Source organism: Protopterus annectens, chromosome 3.part0 (assembly GCF_019279795.1).
Source record: "Protopterus annectens isolate FY-2018-M chromosome 3.part0, PAN1.0, whole genome shotgun sequence".
Taxonomy (NCBI): domain Eukaryota; kingdom Metazoa; phylum Chordata; order Ceratodontiformes; family Protopteridae; genus Protopterus; species Protopterus annectens.
Genome location: NC_056731.1, coordinates 787516844 through 787540303, shown reverse-complemented (window position 1 = coordinate 787540303; position 23460 = coordinate 787516844). Strand labels below are relative to the sequence as shown.

Below are 23460 nucleotides of genomic sequence, written 5' to 3'. Positions count from 1 at the left end.
ACAAGATATGTATAACTTCTGAGTCTAAAACCTGGTTCCTGACTATAGTCGGAAGTGGAGGAGCCAAGCTGTTAACTTCAGTGAGTGAAGGGACTGGTGAAGCTGTCCCGACTGGTGGATCAAGAGATCTGGAACCTGGTCCAGGAGCCATGGACCGTCCAGTGCGTATTTCCGAAGAAATGGCAGCCAGACTTGACGAGGCCAGTATGGGGCAACTAAAATCATCTTGCACTGCAAGTGAATCGCCTTCTGGATCACCCTGGGGAGAAGGGGAACCGGAGGAAAGGCGTACAGTAAGCCGGTGGGCCAAGTTTGGACTAGGGCGTCCTTGGGAAAACTCCCCAGACTCGGGGCAAGGGAAAAGAACCGTAGACATTTCGTGTTGAGGGGGGTTGCAAAGAGGTCGCAACAAGGAGTTCCCCATCTTCTGAAGATCTGAGATGCTACTCTGTCGTTCAGAGACCACTCGTGCGGGGAGAGAATGGTTCTGCTGAGTCTGTCGGCTATCACATTGGATCTCCCCGGGATATGTGTTACTACCAAGAAACGGTTGGTTGCAACAGCCCAATTCCATACTCTCATGGCCTCTCTGCAAAGCGGGTAAGACTTGGTCCCTCCCTGCTTGTTCAGGTACCAGACTACTGACATGTTGTCGGACTGAATGGCAATCATACCTTGGGGGAGGTAGCAGTGTAGTGCTTGGAGCGACAGAAGCACTGCCCTCATTTCCAGTATGTTGATGTGTAGAGAAGTCTCGCTGGGGTGCCACTTGCCTTGAACTGACCTGCCCAGGTAATGTCCCCCCCACCCCGTCTGGGAGGTGTCCATAGTCAAAGTGGCCACTGGAGGAGGAGGAACGAAAGGTCGCCCCCGATCCAGGTTGGACGAGATAAGCCACCAACGGAGGTCCTGTTTGCACGTCTCCGTAATTATAATTTGGTGACTGAGAGGAAGTTCCTGATATGACCACTGGACCGACAGAAGCCACTGGAGAATCCTCATGTGTAATCTTGCTAAGGGAACCAGGAGAATGGTAGCCGACATGGAACCCAACAGTTGTAGGACCATCCTTGCTGGGGCTCGGCGTTTGAGGAGCAATGCTCGGACTTGAGATTGCAAGGTTTCTATTCTCTCTGTAGGTAGATAGACCCGCATTTGCCTTGAGTCTATGTCTACCCCGATAAACCGTATAAGCTGAGACGGCGGCAACACAGACTTTGCCCAATTGAAGGTGATTCCTAGGGAGGTTCCTAGAGATATAGTGGCTACTAGGTTCTGTAATAGTAGATGCCTGGAGGTGGCAGTTAGGAGCCAGTCGTCTAGATACGGAAACACCTGGAATCCAAGACTCCTCAGGTGAGCAGTCACCACCGCCAAACACTTGGTGAACACCCTGGGGGCTGTGGTGAGACCAAAGGGCAGTGCGCAGAACTGGAAATGACTGTCTCCCAGGCTGAAGCGCAGATGTCTCCTGGACGCCTGATTTATCAGAATGTGATAATAGGCGTCCTTGAGATCTATGGAGCACATCCAAACACCTTTCTCTAGTAGCGGGAGAATGGACTGTAAGGTGACTATCCGGAACTTGGACTTCTTGACTGATCGATTCAGGTTGCTGAGATCCAAAATGGGCCTCAAGTCCCCGGTCTTTTTTGGCACTAAAAAGAATTTTGAGTAAGTCCCTAATCCGGTCTGGTCTACGGGGACCGGTTGGATACCTCCTTTTTGAAGCAGCTTTGAAATTTCGATGGCTGCAATATCCCGTTGACTGGGTGGGGGGTCCGGGATTTTCCTGGATGGAGGGGGTGAAAAGGGGATGACGTAACCTCCGGCGATGATTCGGAGCACCCATTGGTCCTGAGTGATACTCTCCCAGGCCTTTAGGTGCCTCGAAAAACGACCCCCGACTGGCTCCGGAGCTGCACAGTCGGGCAATCCTTCAGGGATGCTGAGAGGTTGAAGAGCCACGAAAGGACTCATGGTCTCCAGTGTTGCGGGGCCTCTGCCGCCTCTGGGATGGCGTCTTCCGAAAAATTTCCCCTTCTCTGCCTCTAGAGGGGATCGTCCTGCTGTGAGGGGTAATTCTTTTGAGATTTACGGAACCACATTTTCCCTCCTCTTTTAGCCTTGGGATAAGGCCGAAAGGGAGAGGAAAACCGTGCTCCTACGGCAGTCAAAGTTTTACCCTCTTGTTCACAGCGGGTCAAGGTGACCTTTACCTTGGGTCCGAACAAAGAGGACCCATCAAAGGGAGCGTCGGCAAAGGAAGACTTGAAGGCCTCCGCAAAATGACACAGGCGGAGCCAGGCTTGTCTCTGTAGAGCAACGCCCGTACCCGCCGCTCTACTCGCCCCCCTCGGCTGCATATGAAATGAGCCTCATGGACGAGTTCGATATTGATGACAGGGTAGCCAACTGAGAGCTAACCGTCTGGGCTAACTGCTCAGGCAGGTTACCAGAGAGAGTATCTGAGAGTTCCTTGATCAGGTCCCTCTGAAGTCAAGTGAAGTGCGTGAGGTAATTCAGAGACCTTAATGTAAAGGCCACTGAAGAAAGGGTGCACTTCCCGTACCGGTCCATGCTCCTAGACTCCTTATTAGGGGGATGGACGGACGTCGAAGCCTCTGCCACATCTTGCTGGGTAGCAGATGCCACCACCATAGCATCTACAGCCACACCTTTGGTGAGAAATTCCTTTTCCGGGGGCGCTGACAAAAATTTGTTAGGGCGAGCAGGCATCGGTTCCACAGAATCTGGATGTTCCCATGCCCTTCGAGAGATCAAATCCAGGAGCTCATCGAAGAGTGGAGACACCCAGGAGGCGGAGGGCTGAGCCCCGAAGGCCTTGAGGAACACCGACTCGTCAGAGGAAGGGGGTTTGGTCTGCCAGCCGCCTCGTTGCTTGAGGACTTCCAGGATGTCCGCAAAGGAGACATCATCCGAGGACGACTTGGGGGACCCTTCCGCATCATCAAGATCGGTGTTGGAGGTGATAGACTCGTCAGGGGAGTCGACATGCTTCCTCTTGCACTGTTTTTTTCTTGGGGGTTCCTCCGAAGACTCTTCAGAGGGACCTCCAGGAAGAGGGGAACCTCCAATGGGGGTGACCTCAGGCCCCAGGGCTCCGCTGTCTTGAGACAGGGGGACTACAAAAGACCCAGTCTCCATGCCTAGGGAAGGTGCCGGGGAGACGGTGGAGGTAGCCAAAGAAGATTTGGCCAAAGCACTCCTCATGGCTCTAAAGGCCGGACCCCCAGAATCCTGGGAAGGTCCGACCCCCAAAGCCATAAAGGCAGACGGCACTCCCCCAGCCGACGCACCGAGAGAGAGGCTCGGAACCGAAAACATCGGTCCCGAAGTGTCACCCCCGGGGTCGACCGAAGAGGTCCGTGTACCGAACTCCGACCCAAAGGCTGGAGTAGGAGTAAGGGTCGGAGCCGACCCGGACACCTCCATCGGCTCCACCAGCACCGACTCCAACGGTGCCAAGGCTGCTAGAGGAGGAACCAAGGCTAAAGGGTGGACCATCGGCTCCGAAGCCGACTGGGCTGGAGCCGAAACTAATTTTTTGAAGACTGGAGACTGAAACAGCCTTTGAAGCACCCTGTCAATGTCCGAATCTGACATCTTGGAAGATCGGGAGGAGATCGAACGGGTCCGACTAGACTTCTCCACCGGTTCCGAAGGACTGGGGGACCGGCTCCGAATTGTTTTGATCAAAATCAGTGCCGAAGGAGACTCCATTGTAGTTTCCCTCGGTGCCGAAGAGGACTTCGGCGCCGAAGGGGAAGAGACTGAGCGGACAACCCTCATCGGCTCCAAAATCAGCGGAGCCGATGAAGGTGATCCGTCTCTCGAAGCTCCAGCCATCGGCTCCGAAGCCAGAGGAGTCAAGGCTGGAGGCATCGAGGCAGACCGTTCTGCCCTCGGCTCCGAAGTCCGTGGAGCCGATGGAGAAGTCTGCCTAGATTTCTTAGTGGTCGGTTCCGACGGGCTGGTCGGAGCCGACGATTTCTTTTTCTTGGAGGAAGAAGAAGAGGAAGATAAGGCCTCTTCAAAAGTAGGCTTAATAAGTCCTTTTAAAATCAATTTATTTTTCCTCTCTTGGAGGACTCGAGAGGAAAAAGCGTGACACACACTACAGGACTCCTGAAGGTGTTTGGGTCCTAAACAGTACACGCAAAGGGAGTGATCATCCATTATAGACATTTTGTAATTGCATCTAGTGCATTTTTTAAATCCAGAGGGTCTGTGCTCTTTTGACATAATGCCAAACAGTCAAAAACACTGAATAATCAGAACAAACACACTTACAGTAAAAAATATAAGTCAAGCAAAGGGTATTGGTCACACAACAGGAGGGCCAAGAACCCTCTAACTAAAACGGGAACTTGATCACTTCACAAACACTACACAAAAAAGGCTACTCACGCACGAGGGGAAGGCCCCTCTAACTTAAACGGAAACCTTTCCCTGTAAAAAAAACAATTTTTACCACAAAAAGTTCAGAAAAACTCAGTCATTCACAAAGATAGCTGTTAAAACAGCTTTTTGGTTAAGTTTAAGAAATTTCCTGACAGAAAATTCTAATAAAGAAAGCACTTAGCTCAGCCAAGCTCGAGACCACGTCTTTGCTGTGTAAGCGGCAAACGAGATCTGGGGAATTGGTGGTGGTGCATCCTGGGATATAGAATAGCTCAGCCAATTAGAGACTTCGCTCTATTGCATAGCGTGCCGAGTCGGAGCCGAGGATCGGCTCCGAACCCATCAGTACAGAATGTAGGCGAGATAGGATCACATAACATCTTTCATTATTAGTTTATTCCTTCTATCAACAAAACACCTGGGTCCAAAGGACTAACAAATACCCAATTGGGCATCTAAGTGCTCCAGCCACAGGAATACAACACATTGATGATGTGGATCCCAAGGCAATATTATGTGATCACATTTGGTATACTTCTTAAATCCTGAAGTCTGTTCCATATTGACAGCTTAAGGTTATCAAAGGAAAGGAACCATCAAGACTATAACTATAAAATATGAAGCACAATGAAAAAAGTTTGGATGGTACAGAAATAAAACAGCTTTTTTTATCAGAAAGAAATGCACAGGCTTGGGTAAACCACTCAAGAAAGAGAGATATTAAAAAAGTAAAAATTATAAAGAAGCTTTAATATACTGTGACAAGTTAGTAAATAACCGTAAAATTAATAGGAAAAGAAGACTGATGTCTCCTGTCAGAAAACAGTCTATTAAATAGGCTTAGGAAAGCAATGGATGAAAGGGAGAGGAAGAAGCTAGAAAAATATATTATTTTTGAAAGAAATTCTGGTAAAAATAAGAGAACTCAAATTTTTAAATGGTAGACAGAACGTAACCAACATCTCAAAAGTCAATGTAGAAAAGTCACTTATCTGAAATTTGTTTTAACAAGTGTGGTGGACTGGATCTGGCACTAAGAGCATTAAATGAGATCTGACAGACAAGAGGGGACATAGCACATTATAGGATGGGAAAACCTTGAGTTCTAGAGAAGCATCCAAGTAAAAATTTTCTGCAATGACCCTCTTCTAGCAGTACAAGATGCGCATTTCTATACACTACTTTCTTATAAAGCCTCACCTCTTGGACTAAGGTGAATGCAGCTTGGCAGAGGAAAGGATAAGTCACTGTCTAACCAATGAACACCATTCTCCCATCCTCAGCAGGGCCCAACAATGCAGCAGGTGAAAACCATTTGTCCATCCTCAGCAGGGTCCAACAATGCAGCAAGGTGGACTACCCCCTCCCACAGATAGGGAACTGATATAAACCACAACCTCACTCCCCACACATCTCCTCCCCTACCTGAGCCATTAAATGAATTCTGGTTATCTGGGTTGCAATCAGGACTCCATCCCTCACTGTCACAAAGCTGAACGTATCATGGTATTTTCCTAATGCACAAAAAGACACCTGGAAACTCTGCGATAAGTCTAGGTAATTTTCACCTTAATTTTTTTTTTATAATGACCTGGGAAAATTCCAAAAGTCCAGCAAGACTGTTTTGCAAGTAACAGTTTACTTTTTATGGTTAAAAGAAGGTATTTTGCTATTTTTAAATCTCAGTTCATACTATAGGAAAAAACAATGCAAGAGGAATTGCTCTCTCAGCAGCTCCATGGCATAAAGATATAAAGTCCCAGCTACGACACAGGTGACCAGAGTTGAATAACTGCTCTGCTGCCAGCAGAAGAGGTTAAGTGACCACTGCCAACACGTCAATCTTGTAGGATGGTAGCCAGCTCTTGCTGGCTACATCAGTGACATCAAGTGAGAGTGCTCTGGCTCTATTAGATTTGAGCTCCACAGAGTAGACACAATGCTGCTGTGTGCAAGTCACAGTGCAAGTAGAATTTAGCATACAAAAGCATGCTACCTCTCAGACGACCACTACAGCAACAACTGTAAAAGCAGTAACAGGGGAGGGATAGTGTACTCTCAAGACAGAGGGTAGGCTACCATATACAGCAAAGCTGGCCCATTCCCTGCCACCTTATTCTCTCTAGGAGCGGATGAGCTAATGTGAGGTTGCCAGAAAGGAATGAATGGGCCATAGGTTTCTTTCCTGCATGAGAATCCCCAGCTCCAGTGACCACAGAACAAACTGGCAGATAGGGTGCAGGAAGAGAAGCCATAAAGTTTGGTCCTGGGGGATTAAAAAATAAAATCGCTTGACATTATAATTCTAAAGCTCTCAAGATTTTCAGCTTTCAAGAAGGTGAAGCTGAGCCCTTGTCAAGTTATCAGAGTGGCATTTTTTCACAAACAGCTATTAAGCCTAGTCCCTTTACATACCTGTGGTTATTAAGAACCTTTACTTGAGTAAAGGAAAACTCCACCTTAGAAGTAAAAAAAAAAATGTTTTTATTGTGAGCTATTTTAATGACTCAAAATCACTCTAAGTGCTTCTTTTACAATTTTAACGCGTTTCCCTCAAAATGGCGGATGATGGGGCCTGCATTAGTAATATCATCTTGTTTTCTTGCTTTTATTCCTTCTTCCCAGAATACATTTCAAGTCCTCATTATATGAGTTATGCTAAACATAAGGAAGTGGTGCTGTTATCTCATGCCATTAAGACAGAACGGTAGGATTGTGAAGCACTGTCATCTAAACATATCTGTAAATGAGCTACTTCTATGTTTCCCTGACTAAGCCTCATTTATGTGTCTGTCACAGCTTGTTCTATGCTAAAAATAGCTAACTACTTCAAGCAAGAGAAAGTAGGTAAATACCAAGTTTTTGTAAAGGGAATCTTTTGTAGTTCAAAAAGAATTAACAGATCTTCCCCTACACTCTTATGCTGAGGTGTGAAAACTCTCGTGGCAGTAAATGATCCCTGCTGTATATTTACAGGTGACAACTAGTAGAACTCCAAACTAAGTCTGCCTGCTACTTCCCAATGCCTTAGGTGGGAAGTTTTTTTTTCTCTCTTGTGAATGATGGAGAATAAAAATGTGCTTTACAAGTTAATTATTTCTGTCATGTTCACTCTTTTTTTCTTATTTCATATTTATTTATACTTTGGTAACCAGGAAAGAGAAGTGATCCCAGGACCTCTTTCATTCACAACTCGGGCTGCACTGGCAAACATAACAGCAAATAATAAATGCATTTAGCAATACAAAGAAAAAAAATACTGACAAAAAGATACAGGCTATGTGTTACACATGTAATCTTTGTCAATGTGTGACAGTGAACAAGTAAAACATTGAGCAGCATTTACTAGAATGTATACATTAAAATTCTTAGCCCTACTATAAGTTTATTATAAATAATGAATTGCACGCACCCATTGCACATGTGTATATATATATATATATATATATATATATATATATATATATATATGTATAGGAGCCGTTTATATCATCTAAATACTGAAATGTTGAATTTCAGTATCGCGAGACTATAAACCAGAATGTTTAAAATAGGGAAAATTCATAATCGCAAATTCAAATATCTCGAATTTGCGGTTATGGCCTTACACTACGTGATGTCTGGGATTGTGTGTTTATGGTGCACGGAGCCGTGTGTGGATCTAAGCGTTTGTCAGGTAAGTGAGTGTTTTGTAAGGGATTTGAGTGGGGGGCTTAGAGTGTGTTTGAGTGTGCTGATATGTTTGATGTGTGTGTGAGGGACTGGAGAATGTGCGTGTGTGAGTTAGCTTTTCTTTCCTGCTTGCACGATCTCGGAGTTAGTATATATAAGTAGGGGGGTGCAGGGGGGCTTGCCCTCCTGCTTATGTGCGTATGAGTTGTGTATGTGTGTAGCTTTTGTTTGTTTGTGTTGTGGTGTATGTATGGTGTAGTGTATGCAGTTTGTTCAGTGTTTTGAATTTTGCGGTTTTGGGCTCAGGGTTTTGTAGTTTCGGTGTTTTGTGGATTCGGTTTCATAGTTTCGAAATACTGAAATTTGATGTTTCAGTATTTCGAGATTATGAAGTGAATCAATATATATATATATATATATATATGTTATTTTATTTTACATTTGTTGACCGGGCTAGTCTAACTGGATATATGTCCATTTACAGTAGAGGCCCGGGGAGAAAATCTCCAGGAAATAACATACAATGTAACAAAAAATAGCATAAAGACAGTCCTATGCAGCAATAATTATAAGATCAAAAACAGTTTTAAACAGCTGTAGTTATAACAAAGTGTATAAGCTAAAGAAATTGTTAAAGAAAATTATAAAATATAGAAAAATACATTTTTTTTTTTTAATAAGGAACTCTTATTAGGAACAAATCTTAGTAGGTCATAGTTTACTAGTACACTTGTATAATTTATATGAGAGATAAGGATAATAAAGTAATTAAGAAGCTTAGTATTTGGGGAAGGTAGAAGATCAGAGACAGGAAAATGTTAGTCAGGGTTACATGTGTGTATATATATATATATATATATATACATATATATATATATATATATATATATATATATATATATACACACACACACACACACACACACACACACACACACACACACACACACACACACACAGGGGATATAAAAAAGTGTACACACCCCTGTTAAAATGCCAGGTTTTTGTGATATAAAAAAATTAGACCACAATGCATCATTTAAAAACTTTTCCCACTTTTAATGTGACCTATAACCTTGAAAAACAAACCTGTTAGAAGAAAAAATATAAAAAATAAAAAACATACAATAAGCTGGTTGCATAAGTGTGCACACCCTTAAACTAATACTTTGTTGAAGCACCTTTTGATTTAATTACAGCATTCAGTCTTCTTGGGTAGGAGTCTATCAGCATGACACATCTCGACTTGGTAATATTTGCCCACTCCACTTTTCCTTGCAAAAGTGCTCCAAATCTGTCAGATTGTGAGGGCATCTCTTGTGCACAGCCCTCTTCAGGTCATCCTACAGATTTTCTATTGGATTTAGGTCTGGGCTCTGGCTGGGCAATTCCAAAAGTTTAATTTTCTTCTGATGACGCCATTATTTTGATGATTTGGATGCATGCTTGGTGTCATTGTCATGCTGAAAGGTGAAATTCCTCTTCATCTTCAGCTTTCTAGCAGACGCCTGAAGATTTTGGTACAGAAATGACTGGTATTTGGAACTGTTCTTAATTCCCTCCACCTTGACTAAAGCCTCAGTTCCAGCTGAAGAAAAGCAACCCCAAAGCATGATACTGCCACCACCATGCTTCACTATGGGGATGGTGTTCTTTTGGTGATACGAAATGTTGTTTTTGCGTCAAATGTACTTTTTGGAATTGTGGCCAAAAAGTTCAACCTTGGTCTCATCAGCCCAGAACACATTTTCACACATGCTTTTGGGAGACTTGATGTATTGTTTTGCAAATTTTAGTCGGGCCTGGATGTTTTTCTGTGTAAGAAAATACTTCTGTCTTGCAACCCTACCCCATAGGCCAGACATATGGAGAATACAGGAGATTGTTGTCACATGCAGTACACAATCAGTACTTGCCAGAAATTCCTCCAACTCCTTCAGTGTTGCTGTAGGTCTCAATTTTGGAGGGATGTCCAGTTCTTTGCAAAGTCACCGTTGTCCAATGTTTTCTCTAATTTTTGATGACTGTCTTCACGATGTTCCATGGTATATCCAATGCTATGGAAAATTTTTTGTGCCTTAATCCTGACTGATACCCTTCAACAATGAGATTTCTTTGCTGCTTTATAAGCTTTCTGCGAACCATGGCTTTTGCTGTAGCAGGCAACTGAGTAAATGTCAGGAAAATCCTACTAGGATAGCTGAACTTTATTTGGGCCTATCTGAGTCAATCTTTAATTGATGGCAGGTGTGTACCCAAAAAGACTGAATGCTGTAACTGAAGCAAAAGGTGCTTCAACAAAGTATTAGTTTAGGGGTGTGCACATTTATGCAACCAGCTTATTGTACGTTTTTTATGTTTTAAATTATTTCTCCTAACAGATCTGTTTGTTTTTCAATTGAATTTTACAGGTTATAGGTCACACATTAAAGGTGGGAAAAGTTTTGAAATCATTTATTGTGGTCTTATTTTTTTTTATCACAAAAACCTGGCATTTTAACAGGGGTGTGTACACTTTTTATATCCAAATAAACCAATGAATGGTAAAACGGGCTTCAAAAACATGAATAAAAACTCTAAAGCCCTCAGCAGGGAAATGTTCATAGGTTGGTACTAGGCTATCAGCCCTAGGGCCTATACAAGCCTAGCCATAACAATTCCCTGGCTATTTCTTCCCACATTATTTACTTTCCTGGACCCCTGTCTAGCAATAAATACCAAGACAAAATTTATAGAGCACTTTCATGCTTGTGAATCAAGTACATCATTAGAAAAACAAGTAGTAAAATACTTTTTATACCCACTGTATATACACACGTGTTTGTGTGTGTGTGTATATATATATATATATATATATATATATATATATATATATATATATATATATAAATAAAAACACACACACACACACACACAGTACATGGACAAAAATGTGTATGTGTGTAAAACAGATAACTGTGTGTGTACTTCATATACTTTATAAAGAAAAAGGAATCAAAATGGAAATTTTGTGTAACTTTATGTGTCTACACAAACACACATATTTTACAAATACTATATAAATATATACATATTTAAAATTTATATATATATATATATATATATATATATATACACACACACACACACATATATATAATTTGTGCACACGTGTGTGTGTGTGTGTGTGTGTGTGTGTGTGTGTGTGTGTGTGTGTGTGTGTGTGTGTGCGCATTTAAACAAAGGTAAGGACTTCTGACTTCCTTTTCATAATGTTTTTAATGCAAGAGCACATAGTAAACATACATTAAGGTAAATTCAGCTGTATATTACGCCTGCCATCAATGGTCACATTTCCTTTGTGGACTACAAAATGCTCATGCACTCTTAACAATGTAAGGTCTGATTCAAAATACGTCGGGATCTCTTACCATGGATCTGCGTGCACCAGATACGCATTCCTTGCTTGAAGGATGTCACAAAAAAGCATGAAAGATATTTTTATAAACATGATCAGTGTACCCAGTTGATTGGGCTGCCACTTCTCTCCTTCTGCAGTTCTGTCCTGTGTGTGTGTGTGTGTGGGGGGGGGGGGGGGCGGCGGCTTGAAAATGGTAAATGTGTTGATACTTTACAAGAAAAAAATATTTTCTGTTTTTTTTCTCTGTCACAGAAATCTTTGATACTACATTTTAGTTATCTTAATATATAAAGTATTATAAATAACCAATATTTACAGATTAGCATTTCAATATAGTGTTGCTGCTTATGTAAATTTGTCAGAAGAGGTGACAAATGCCTTTAAACCCTTGACAGATCTAATTGCTTTGTTTTGCTATGAATGGGGAGTGTTAAGTTCTCATCCCCTCTGCAATGAAAACAGTGGTAAACAGCTCAACAGCTTTCTTTTTTTTTATATCAGCTGAGGTGTTCCTCACATTAGCAGGATTAATTGCCCATCTAAGATTGACAGCAGTATCTGACAGGGTAAATTACAGACTTTAACTGTGTCTATGACATGTCATACATACAGGTGGAAACAAATTCCTATGCAAAGTATGAGAGAAGGTGGGCTTTCCCTTCCTTGGATTCTAATGCAAGGAAATAAAAATGTTAAAAAGTACATGCAGGTTTCTGGTACCTACACACCTAATGATTGAGTTAAACTGTAGTAGAGGGTAGAGTTTTCCTTTAAGTATCATGGATTTGATATTTATTTCTGCATTAAGTTATTTGTCAGTGTTCAGTACTCCTTCGGGGCTGAAATTAGTCTGTTGATCCTAAATAAAGCAAAAAGCTTAATTTCTTTCAGAAAGGCTGCAACAGATATGAAATACTACCATGAGATATTAAATCTTGATTATGTTCTTAGCCTGCAACTTTCAAATTCTTTACTTTGTAGTTAAAGTGATATGGAATATACAGGTACTGCTTGTAATCTTTTACTGCAAGCCAGAGCACTGACAAGGAAATATGCTTTATTTTAAGTTCCAGATACACAGAAAATGCAGGTTTTTAATTATTTGATTGATACATTCAACAATGTAACATCTTGTCACTCAGTGCTTAATTTCTTTTTTTTTTTATTTTGCAGAAAAAAATTCTACTCACTTGTGATTTTACTTCATTATCATACACAAGGCTCTCCCAAAGTCCATTAAATTCAACTGAAAGTATAAAAAAAGATTTTTAAAATATTGTCTGCTTTGCTGATTTTCAGAAATTAGAAACATATTAATTTAATGAAATATATTAATTTAACGTTCTAAATGGAAAAAAAATATGCATCTCTTTTCAATATCTGTATTACTTACTTCAATTCCCTAGGGAGATAAACCATATCCAATCAAGCAATGGACATAAAGCAGGAAGCAGTCATCAGAAGAAATAAAGCACTTCTCAGAAATATGTAACAATCAATCCAAAATCTTCACATAACTGGTATTCATTAGGAACACACAATCCTTACTATGCTATTATGTTTTATTTTCTGCACAGCTTAAGCTCAATATCAGATAGAACCCTTTCTACAGATGAGTTAGATCAGCAATAAGGTTACACTGTTATTTAACAAACAGCAACATAGGGTGCTCAGTCAACAGGTAGTATTTTGCTTTAGTTATTGATACTTATGGGGAAAATTATTTTTATGAGCAAGTTATAAAATATTACCAGCAACTGGCAATGCATATGCATACATCAGATAACAGCAGGTTTAAGTATCACAAGTCTGATGATAATATCTGTGCAATACACTTAAAGACATTTATATGGCAAAATCAAGACAGCTGTTTAAACTCTTCAAGTAGATCCTGTGTATAAAAGTATTAACTAAACTTTGTAGTCAAAACATTTAATAATGTAAATAATTAAATTTGAAACATAAGTATTGTGTAGTTTGAACACAATTATCAGACAGATCCCTGATGAAACTTTGAGAATGGTAAACATTTAGTCTCACAATTTTGAAGGTCACAAGTCTGCTTACTACATACTAGGTCCATGGTGGGGGTACCTCTGAGTATTTATTTTACTCTGGGAGTCAGGATGGGCCTGCTCATCTAGATCTATGATTATCGTATAAATACATAACCTTTGAAACTGGAAGTAAAGGGAAGACCAAGACCTGGAAATTACATCCAATTTGGAGAGTCTTGAAAATATATTCAGAGAAGACCATGCAGCAGCCATGCAAATATTATGTAAAGATGAAATCCTGAAAAATACCAGAGATGTAACTACTGATCTCGCTGAGTGTATTACAGGCATACAAGGACAATGTCATTTATTAAACCCTCTGCAACATAATTTGATGTAGTCAGTAAGCCACTGAAGATAAAGTAACTTGGCTCCCAATTTTTTTGTGAATTTATGAAACTTTCCCGACTGATTTGGTTTTGGTTCTATCCACATAAAATCTGTGCTGTCTGTGGATATCCATACAATGTATTAGGTATTCTCCTGTATGAGTAGTCATGAAAGTATGCAGGCAAACAGAGAATAAGGTTCATCTCAGTAGCTGTCTTTGCACTTGTGAACTATTCCTTCCTTTATGCCTCTCTATCCTTATGCAAAACCAGAGTGAGAGGACTTGTACATAAAGTATTTATTTTAGGTATTCTTACAGAAATGATGGCCATTAGAAAGAAAGTGTACCAAGAAACGTCAAATCAACTTTAGTAGCAGGCTGAAAAAAAGGAAGGATTAACTTCTCTAAAAAAAAAAGTAACATACCCATGGAGGGACAGATTCTTAGGTGGTCAGACCGGGAAAATGTTTCTAAGAAAGTGCTAACAAAATTAGGAAGCCAAAGGTAAACTGCTGAGAGATTTGATGGAAACTGAATATGACAGCAAGGTAGACAGTTATAGAGAAGTAACTTGCACAGACATTAAAAATCTAGGAAAGATGATCTAAAACTGCAGATAAATGAGGTGTCAAACTAATTGGATAACTAACAGATAACTATCGACCAACTACCAGAACATAGACGTTTACTTTTCAACTTTTTTTAAATATTTTATCTCTGAAAACATATGAAGATTTATAACACTCTATGCAAGTATGTCTCTGGCCATTAATGGAACTGGAGTAGTTATGCGATGAAGGCAAAAAAATGGAAGGTCCAGGTTACACCGGTCATGCAAACTAGCAAAAAGTTGTGGAGAATTCATACTTTCACAGGTAGGTACTAGGCTATCGGCCCAAGGGCCTACGTAAGCCTAGCCAACAAGGTTCCTTGGCTTATGCCACCCAAGAAAGTTACTTTCTTGTGCCACTGTCGAGCAGAGACACAGAAGTGATTCCAGGGGTGTATTTCTTATTTCCCATCCACTCAATAAGATTTTTCTTGAAGAGTGCTAATGAAGGACTTTGCTTGACATAGATGGGTAGCCTGTTCCAGAGTATGGGAAGTCTCTGGGATGGGAATCTATCCCTCCAGCATGTCCTGTTTATTGTGGTGACAAGGTTTAGGTCCCTAGAGCGTGTAGCTCGGAGGGATTGGGATTTCTTTAGGGGAAGCATGTCATAACCTTGTTGTGGCTTTGACAAATATGATGACTTCTGCTGTGACCTCGTCTTCTAAAGCAATTTTGTTAGCACTTTTTTAGAAGAATTTTCCTGGTCTGACCACCTAAGAATCTGTCCCTCCATGGGTGTGTTACTTTTTTTTAGAGAAGTTAATCCTTCCTTTGTTTCATCCTGCTTTCATAGTTAAACACTAGGCTAGCTACTCTTGTGGGCAATTTTAAGCCCACCTATTTCCCTTTTGGTGCTTGAATTAACCTATCCTATTTGGTGTTACACTGACTATATCCATCCCATAGCTGATAACTTATATATATATATCCCAAGTGAGAATAACTGGTATTCAGGATGCTTTAGAAGACTAGGTCACAGCAGAAGTCATATTTGTTAAGGCCACAACAAGGTTATGAGAAGACAGCACTTCTTCTGCATGGCTTTCTGGATGATCTTTGGAATAACAGGGAAACGGGAAAATGTGAAGGCGTTATGGAGGCCATATCCTGATGTGAGTATCCGTGTGACTTCCACAATGGAGGGAAGGGAAAAAAGAAGTTTCAGTACTTGAAACTGGTCAGTGATGCAAAAAAGTTACAAGCAAGGCTCCAGTAGTCTTGACAAGACTCCATGAGAAGCTCTGTGCTACAGAAGGACTAAGGGGCCACTGCAAAGCATTAGTAAACACAGACCTGACCTTCCTCAAAAATGAGAACATAACCTGAGGAAATAGCCCATTTTCATAACCTCATGGCTTCCCACTATAGGAGAAAAGCAGAGAGGAACTCCTTCCTAAGTACCAATCTAATGCCGTGCATTTTACTGTAGATGGCAAATGCACCTTGGCAAGTGAGTTCTGAAAAGCCTAATCAATGAGGAGGACCAGTTTTTCCTCCTGAATATTTATGCAAAAAAAAAATAAATAAAAAAATCGGTCTCCATCTGGGATCAAACACTGACTGCCCAGACAATGCCCCACCCCCCAACCCTAGGGCAGTGATTATCCAGTGATTATCATGGTAATTAAGGTGGAAGTGGCTGCCTAAAGTATAGTCACTACTGCAAATTGATCTTTCCTACTTTAAAAATATTTACCTGATGAGACATGAGACACCTGGAACCACTGTAATTTCCACTCGAAGACCCTCATGTGGAACCTTATAAGAAAGACCATACCAACTGCAACTGCCAAGAGGCCCAGTGCACTCAAAGAATTGCTATGAATGAATTGACAGAAAGAAAATCAAGTGTGTTATTAACTTACAAACAATAGAGAGGCTCAAATAGACTCAATGCGGCAATCATCACACTTAAGAAATACTGCATAAAGGTTACTGGTGACCTACCTACTCTATTTCTAGAGAACTACCCACACGCTGACGCTTCAGCTGATACCTTCTCACCAAGGCACAATTATGTTGGTGGCATAAATGGTGAATTTGCACATGCAATCTGCAAATCTTTGCCTACACAATAACCAGGGAAAATACCTCAGTGCCACAGCTGCCCGACTGGTTGGTAGACTCCCAACTACTCCAGGTCCACCGCAAAGAACTTCAAATCTCCCTCTTTGTATAGCAGACAGAAAAAAATGAGGGGTGGGGGGCCTGGTGGGGAAGGGAGAGGGAAGGTATCTAAACTTAACAAGGAAGTCTCCCCAATCCACAGGGAAATGGAGAGGTCAGAAGGGGGGGGGGTAATTGCACTGCAACACTGAATCATCTGCATTTGTATCGAGTTCCAAACAACTGTGCCATGCTTATCCCAGTAGTCACGATTGCTGTCTTCACAACTAGAGAGTTTCCCAAATCACACGTCTCTGGGAAGAAAGTGAAGGCTGTTCAGATACAAAGCCTTGCAGGACAGCAGAAGCTGTCCTCATCCTAGAAATTGAGCCCTAGATTGTAATGTTTGGAGAAGGTGTGCAGAGATGATTGAGCATTTGATTCAAGATAGCTTTATAGTAACTTCCTTAGGAAAGGCTGTGGTGGCAAATGTGACTCTACTAAAGTGGCCTCTGATCTGGGCTGGAATAGGCTTGCCACAATATGAACAACAAAAGAAAATGCTGTGAGCCAACCATTTTAAGTGCTTGCTTATTAGCAGGTCTACCAGCTTCCATGTTTTTTTAAAAAAGAGAGACAAACACCTGATATCTTGGTTCTATTTTAAGTAAAATCTCAGCTGTCTCTGCATATCTATAAAATGTAGGATACTTTATCCTGAATTCTGCATCTTTCAAAAGGAAACTTGCAGATAAATACCCTGATTCAGTATCTCAGTTTGGGTACCACTTTAAGCACCAAAGTGGGGCTGGTACACAGGGATACCTTGCCCTGATGAAAGACCAGGAAAGGTTCTTTGCACATCAAGGTTTGGACCTCAGAAATCTTTCTGTAAGTAAACTTTTGTTCTTTAGGAGACCATATTTTTTTTAAACAAGAAAAAGAAGTTATGTACTCACCATAACATTCCATCCGAGTAGTTCTTCTTCATTTGTCTTCAACCTGTGGGTACCGGATCCGAGCCGGCAAGTTCACTAGCATCTGCTCCAAGCTCCTTCCCTTACCTATAATACAACTCCACTACCTTCCAACCTCCAGACCGAGTTTACTGTCACTTATATTCAGAACCCGACCTGCAAAAACACCTTACGCACTTAAAACTTCAGCCAAACAGGCTGTCCATATGGTAAGGCCAGGGGGAAGGAGGGAGGGATGGTTGAAGACAAATGAAGTATAACTACTCAGATGGAATGTTATGGTGAGTAGATAACTTCTTTATCTGAAGTAGTTTACTTCATTTGATCTTCAACCTGTGGGACAGACTCCCCAGCTACTAAACTCCTGGGTGGCCCTCATGGAAGGATATTCCGGAGCACCGCGGAACCAAAGGATACTCTCCTTCTAGAAGTCAACTCCAATTTGTAGTGATAAATAAAGGTATGAGATGAGGAACAAGTAGCTGCAGAACAAGTATCATCCAATGAAACTCTCGACCAAAAGGCCACAGAAGTAGCCATTGACCTAGTCGAATGAGCTTTCACCTGACATGGAGGAGACAAACCTTTATCCTCATAGACCTGAAGGATGCACAAGGAAATCCACCTAGCGATAGTGACCTTAGAAATAGGTTTACCCAGAAAGGGCTTACAGAAGGACACAAACAAACTGATCAGATTTACGAAAGGTTTTAGTCCTGTGTGAATAAAATCGTAACTGTCTATGAACATCCAACAAGTGGAGTCTGTATTCCATTTTGTTAGCAAAATTTGGAAAGAAAACAGGTAAGTTAATGGTCTGATTGATGTTAACTTGTGGTGCTACCTTGGGAAGAAAGGATGGATTGGTACGAAGGGAAACCCTGTCCTTATGGAAAATCATGTATGTAACTTTACTAGACAATGCTTGCAGTTCTGAAACCCGTTTAGCACAAGTGACAGCCACTAGTTTTCCAAGACAAAAACTTAAGATCCGTGGTTGCTGCAGGTTCAAATGGCGAGGCGACCAAAGCTTGAAGAACCACAGTAAGGTCCCATGGGGGAACAGGATCCTTGACCAGAGGGGCATAATAGGAAAGTACCTTTAATAAAGACTTTACACAGTTTGGAAGAGGCTAGAGAAGCAGAATTCTCAACCATGTGAAAATGAAGATGGCAGCTAGTTGAACTTTGATAGTATTAGAGCTAGCTCCTTGTTGAAAAATATTTGCTAAAAAATCGAGAATAGCAGGAACAGGAGCCGTAAAAGGGTCTAAATTCCTTTGAGAAGCCCAAAAAGAAAAACATTTCCATTTGCTACGGTAAATCTTCCTGGTAGAAGACTTGTGAGCTGCCACCAGAATAGAGCTGACTGAAGAGGATAATCCAGGAGTCCTAGCAATTAGGGGAACTGGAGCAGCCAAGCCGTGAGCTTCAAACTGTCCAGGCTCGGCTGAGGAACCTCCGAGGGGTGTGAATCCTGAATGGGATCTAATATCCAAGGTGGAGCCAGAAGATGAGACCAAAGGAAGGGAAACCATACCTGGCGAGGGCAAAATGGGACAATGAGGATCACTTTGCTCTCCAGTCGACAAGTTTTCTGTAGAAACCTCAGAATAAGAGGTACTGAAGGGTAAGCATACTGAAGACCAGAGGTCAAGCATGGACTAGAGCATCTCTGGGGACTCTCCCGGCTGGGGGGTTCAGAGCCAAGAACTCGCTGCACTTTGCATTGGAAGGAGATGCAAAGAGACTGCAGCAAGGCTGACCCCACTCCAGAAAGATCTGCTCTGCTACTGAAGGATTCAGAGACCACTCATAATGCATCAGTATAGTCCGACTTAACCTGTCCGCTAGGATGTTGGAGCATTCCGGAATGTGCGTTGCTATCAGAAAGTGACTGGTTAAGATTGCCCATTCCCAAACTCTCATGGCCTCACAACAAAGGGGGTAAGATCTGATCCCTCCCTGTTTGTTGACATACCAGACCACCGACATGTTGTCTGATGGAAGTGCAATGGTTCCCAGAGAAAGAAAGGCATGAAGGGCCTGCAATGCCAAAAGGACCACCCTGATCTCCAGAAAATTTATATGCAAACTGGTCTTGATAGGAGACCACAGGCCTTGGACTGTCCTGCCCAAACAATGCCCCCCCACCCAAGTTGGGAGGCATCTGTGGTCACTGTGGCTTGGACAGGGGCTGGAACAAAAGGTCGTTCCCTCCAAGATTTCTGGAGAGTACATCCACTAAAGAAGGGACGACCTGCAGACTCGACTGAGGTGAATTGGATACGATAATGGAAGATCCAACAGGGACCATTGCACCGCTAGAGTTCACTGTAGTACTCGCATGTGTAACTGGGCGTATGGAAGAAGTGTTATGGTCGCTGCCATAGAACCCAGGGGCCTCAAAACCAATTCTGCCGAGGGAAGGTGAGAACAGTACAGCAGGGAAACATGCATCCTCAGGTTTTAAACTTTCTCCGTGGTCAGGAAGATTTTGGACTGTAGTGTGTCTATCCGTACCCTAATGTAGTCTATCATCTGGACAGGATTCAGAAGAGATTTGGATGCGTTGATTGTAATGCCCAAGTGAAGTGCAAGCTTTAGGAAATAATCCCTGGTTTGACAAAGTAGACGCCTGGTGGGAGCAGTGAGGAGCCAATCATCCAGGCATGCGTAGACCTGAATCTCCTGAAGCCTCAGGTGAGCCGCTACTACTGCCATCACTTTGGTGAACACCCTGGGGACTGTGGTGAGACCAAACTTGGTAATGACCGACTCCTAGCCGGAAGCGGAGGACCCTCCTGGAGCTTCTGTGCATCTTTAAGTGATAGCAGGCATCCTGGAGGTCTAATGAGCACATCCAGTCGCTCTCTTGCAGGTACGGCATGATGGACTGTAAGGTGACCATCCATAACTTTTCTTTGGCAACTGACAGGTTCGGTTTAGATAGGTCCAGAATGGGCCTTAAGTCCCCCGTTTTCTTTGGCACCAAAAAGAACCTGGAGTAGATGCCTGATCCAGACAGATCTGGGGGGACGGGTTCGATGGCTCATTTCTCTAGCAGCTTGGAAATTTCCAGTGCTGCTGCCTCCCTTTGCGTGGGTGGTACGTCCAGGAGATGTTTGAGAGGTTTGGGAGGAACCACAAACGGGATTGAGTATCCTCTGGATATAATCTGAAGCACCCAGCAGTCTGGTGTTACGGACTCCCATGCCGCCAGGTGCAATGACAATCGACCCCCGACTGCCTCCAGAGTACAGCAGTTGGGCAACCCCTGAGGGTTGCTGCCCGAGCCTGTCTGAGAATGGTTCTCGAGACCCAAAATTCCTCAGACCCCCTCTGCCTCTGGGCCGGTGTCTATCCTGTCCCCCTCTGCCTCTGGGGGAAGAAAAGCCCAGAATGTCCTGGGAATACTGAGACTTCCGGAACCACATCTTCTTTTGCCCTTGCTGATTCCGGGAAAAGGATCTTTGAGGGTTTGAGAAGCGGATCCCAATGGCAGACAGTGTCTTCCAGTCTTTCTCACTCTGGACCAATGTCTCTTTGACGGTCTTAACAAAAAGGGTAGAGCCATAATAAGGGGCGTTGGCAAAAGACACCTTGAAAGGTTCCGAGAACTGACATAATCCGAACCAGGCGTTGCGCCTCATGGAAATGCCGGACCCAACTGCCCTAACCGCTCCTTCAGTAGCATGTGAAAGAAGTCGCATGAACATGTTGGAAACTGCTTTTAAAGTGGCCATCCTCACGGAGAACGTGTCTCTGTCCTCCTGTGACATGGACCTAGGAGGAGACTCAGCCAGTTCCTTGACAAGGTCGCGCTGTAGTCTAGTAACGTGGGCCAGGTAGTTCAGCAACCTAATGGAAAAGGTCGCTGATGCATAAACCCACTTTCCTAAGTGGTCCATCATCCTAGACTCTCGGTCAGGGGGATGAACTGAGGAACTCTCCTGGGCTAGTTCCTTTTTGGTGGCTGCTGCTACCACCATAATGTCTACAGGGGACCCTTTGTTAAATGCTGGTCTATCTGAGGGAGGGCTCAAAATTTTATCTGGACATTTCTGGATTGGTTCCACAGTGTCTGGCTCCTTCCAGGCCTGCAAGGTGATCAGGTCCACCAGGGGATCTACGGGAGGGGACACCCAGGAAGTAGATAGGCCTGTGCTGAAAGCCTCCAGGAACACGGACTTGTCAGAGGAAGGTTTGGGGGCAGACCAACCTCCCTGCTGGTGTAGGATTTCCATGATGTCTCCAAAGGAGACATCCTTGGGAGGTGATCTGGCAGAACCTTCCCCATCATCCAAATCCGTGTCCTCAGTGATGGACTCTGGGGAGTTCAACTGCCTCCTCTTACACTTATGCTTACGAGGCATGTCTCCAGTGGGCCTCTCCGGTGGGACTCGCAAGCCACTTGTTCCTCGGGGGGAACCGCCTGGGGCTCCTCGAGCATGGGTTGTCCCTCTGGTAAAATGATGGGATTCGTAGACAAAGCTGAGGGTGTCAGGGCAGAGTCCGAGGAAACTGTCAAGGGTCTCGATCCAGTGGAGAAAACCCTTTCTACCACATTGAACGCAGAGGGAAAACAAGCCTCCTGGGCCACCAATAAGGAAACTGCTCTCCCCGGATCCGATGTGAGAATCAGAACCGGGCACAAAGTGGAAGGAGCTCCAAGTTGGGGGGGGGGGACTTGGCCCGACAACGCCTGAGCCGATGGAAAAAGTTAAACTCCCTCGGATCCGACAGCCAGGCTCTGGCCCCAAGCGCCACTCAGATCAGAACTGGTCAGATCCGACATGCTCCAGGCAGCTGCCAGTGTCGAGGAGACAGGTACCATTGTCGCCGACCCCCTGACTAAGGCCATCCTTGAATCCAAGTACTCCCAGACCCGGTGGTCAGATCGGAGAAGGAGAAATTGGCGTGAAGAAAGGAAGTGAGCTCCCCCCTCCGGAGGGAGAGGGTGCTGGCAAGACTCCCATCTGGATTTAAGTACGAATGAACCTCCTCATCATTTTATCCATGTCAACTTCGGAAAGGCTTCAGGTGGACCTCCACGAAACTACGGACTCCAACCTGGCTGGTCGAGGGACCAAGGCCCTAGATGGTGCTCGTTGCTCCTCTGGCTCCATGGAAAATCTGGGAGATTGGAGCCGAGGGGAGTCACGGATCCTAGACTGACTCTTGGCGGGAGTAGAAGTATAAAGATCCGGGGACCTCTTCCGTTTTTCGGACCTGTGCTCTCTCTTTTTCTCTCTGCCTTTCTACACTCCACTTCCGCAGTCTTAGAAATGGGAGGGTGAGTCCCAGCCTGGGAAGGAGGAGTAGGAAGAGCAAGAGAGGAAGGAGAGGCGGCCACAGCAGCCGTTGCGACCAAAGCAGTAGAAGCGGCAGCTGTCTCAGTAGTGGGTAGAAGGGTTTTCAAGGCCAACTTAGCCTGTCTATCCTTGATGGTGCGTGGGTTAAAACCCGCACAAATGATACAATCAGTACTTAAATGGGCTACACCAAAAACATAAAGCAAAAAGTGTGGCCATCGGCTTGTGACAATTTGTGGCCACACTCAGTGCACCTCTTAAAGACTGGTTTGGGGTCAGCCATGTCTCTCACAGAAAAAAAAAACCTGTAATTCACAAACAAAAAAGAAAAGGAAAAGGAAAAGGAAAACAAACTATTTCTTACTCAGACCCACTCACCACACACTCAAAGGCACACAGAATGCTGAGGAGGGAGGGGAAGCAATACACACTAACTAGCTAACACTAAGAACTACAGAAAAACCCTAAAACACGAAGCACCAGTGAGGGGAGGAAGAGAGGGTACCTACACTAACAGCTAACACTCAACCAACTTTCAAAAAACTGCTAACTTATCAAATTACC

General features: G+C 43.3%; 1 protein-coding gene across 1 annotated transcript in view; it reads right to left on the bottom strand.

Moving 5' to 3' along the window:
• Nucleotides 1-23460, bottom strand: part of TRIP13 (thyroid hormone receptor interactor 13) — a 1214790-nt gene that overhangs the window by 1046483 nt on the left and 144847 nt on the right. The window contains exon 5 of the mRNA XM_044065139.1: nucleotides 12688-12743. Within this exon, the coding sequence (XP_043921074.1) occupies nucleotides 12688-12743 (56 nt within the window). The remainder of the gene's footprint in view (nucleotides 1-12687; nucleotides 12744-23460) is intronic.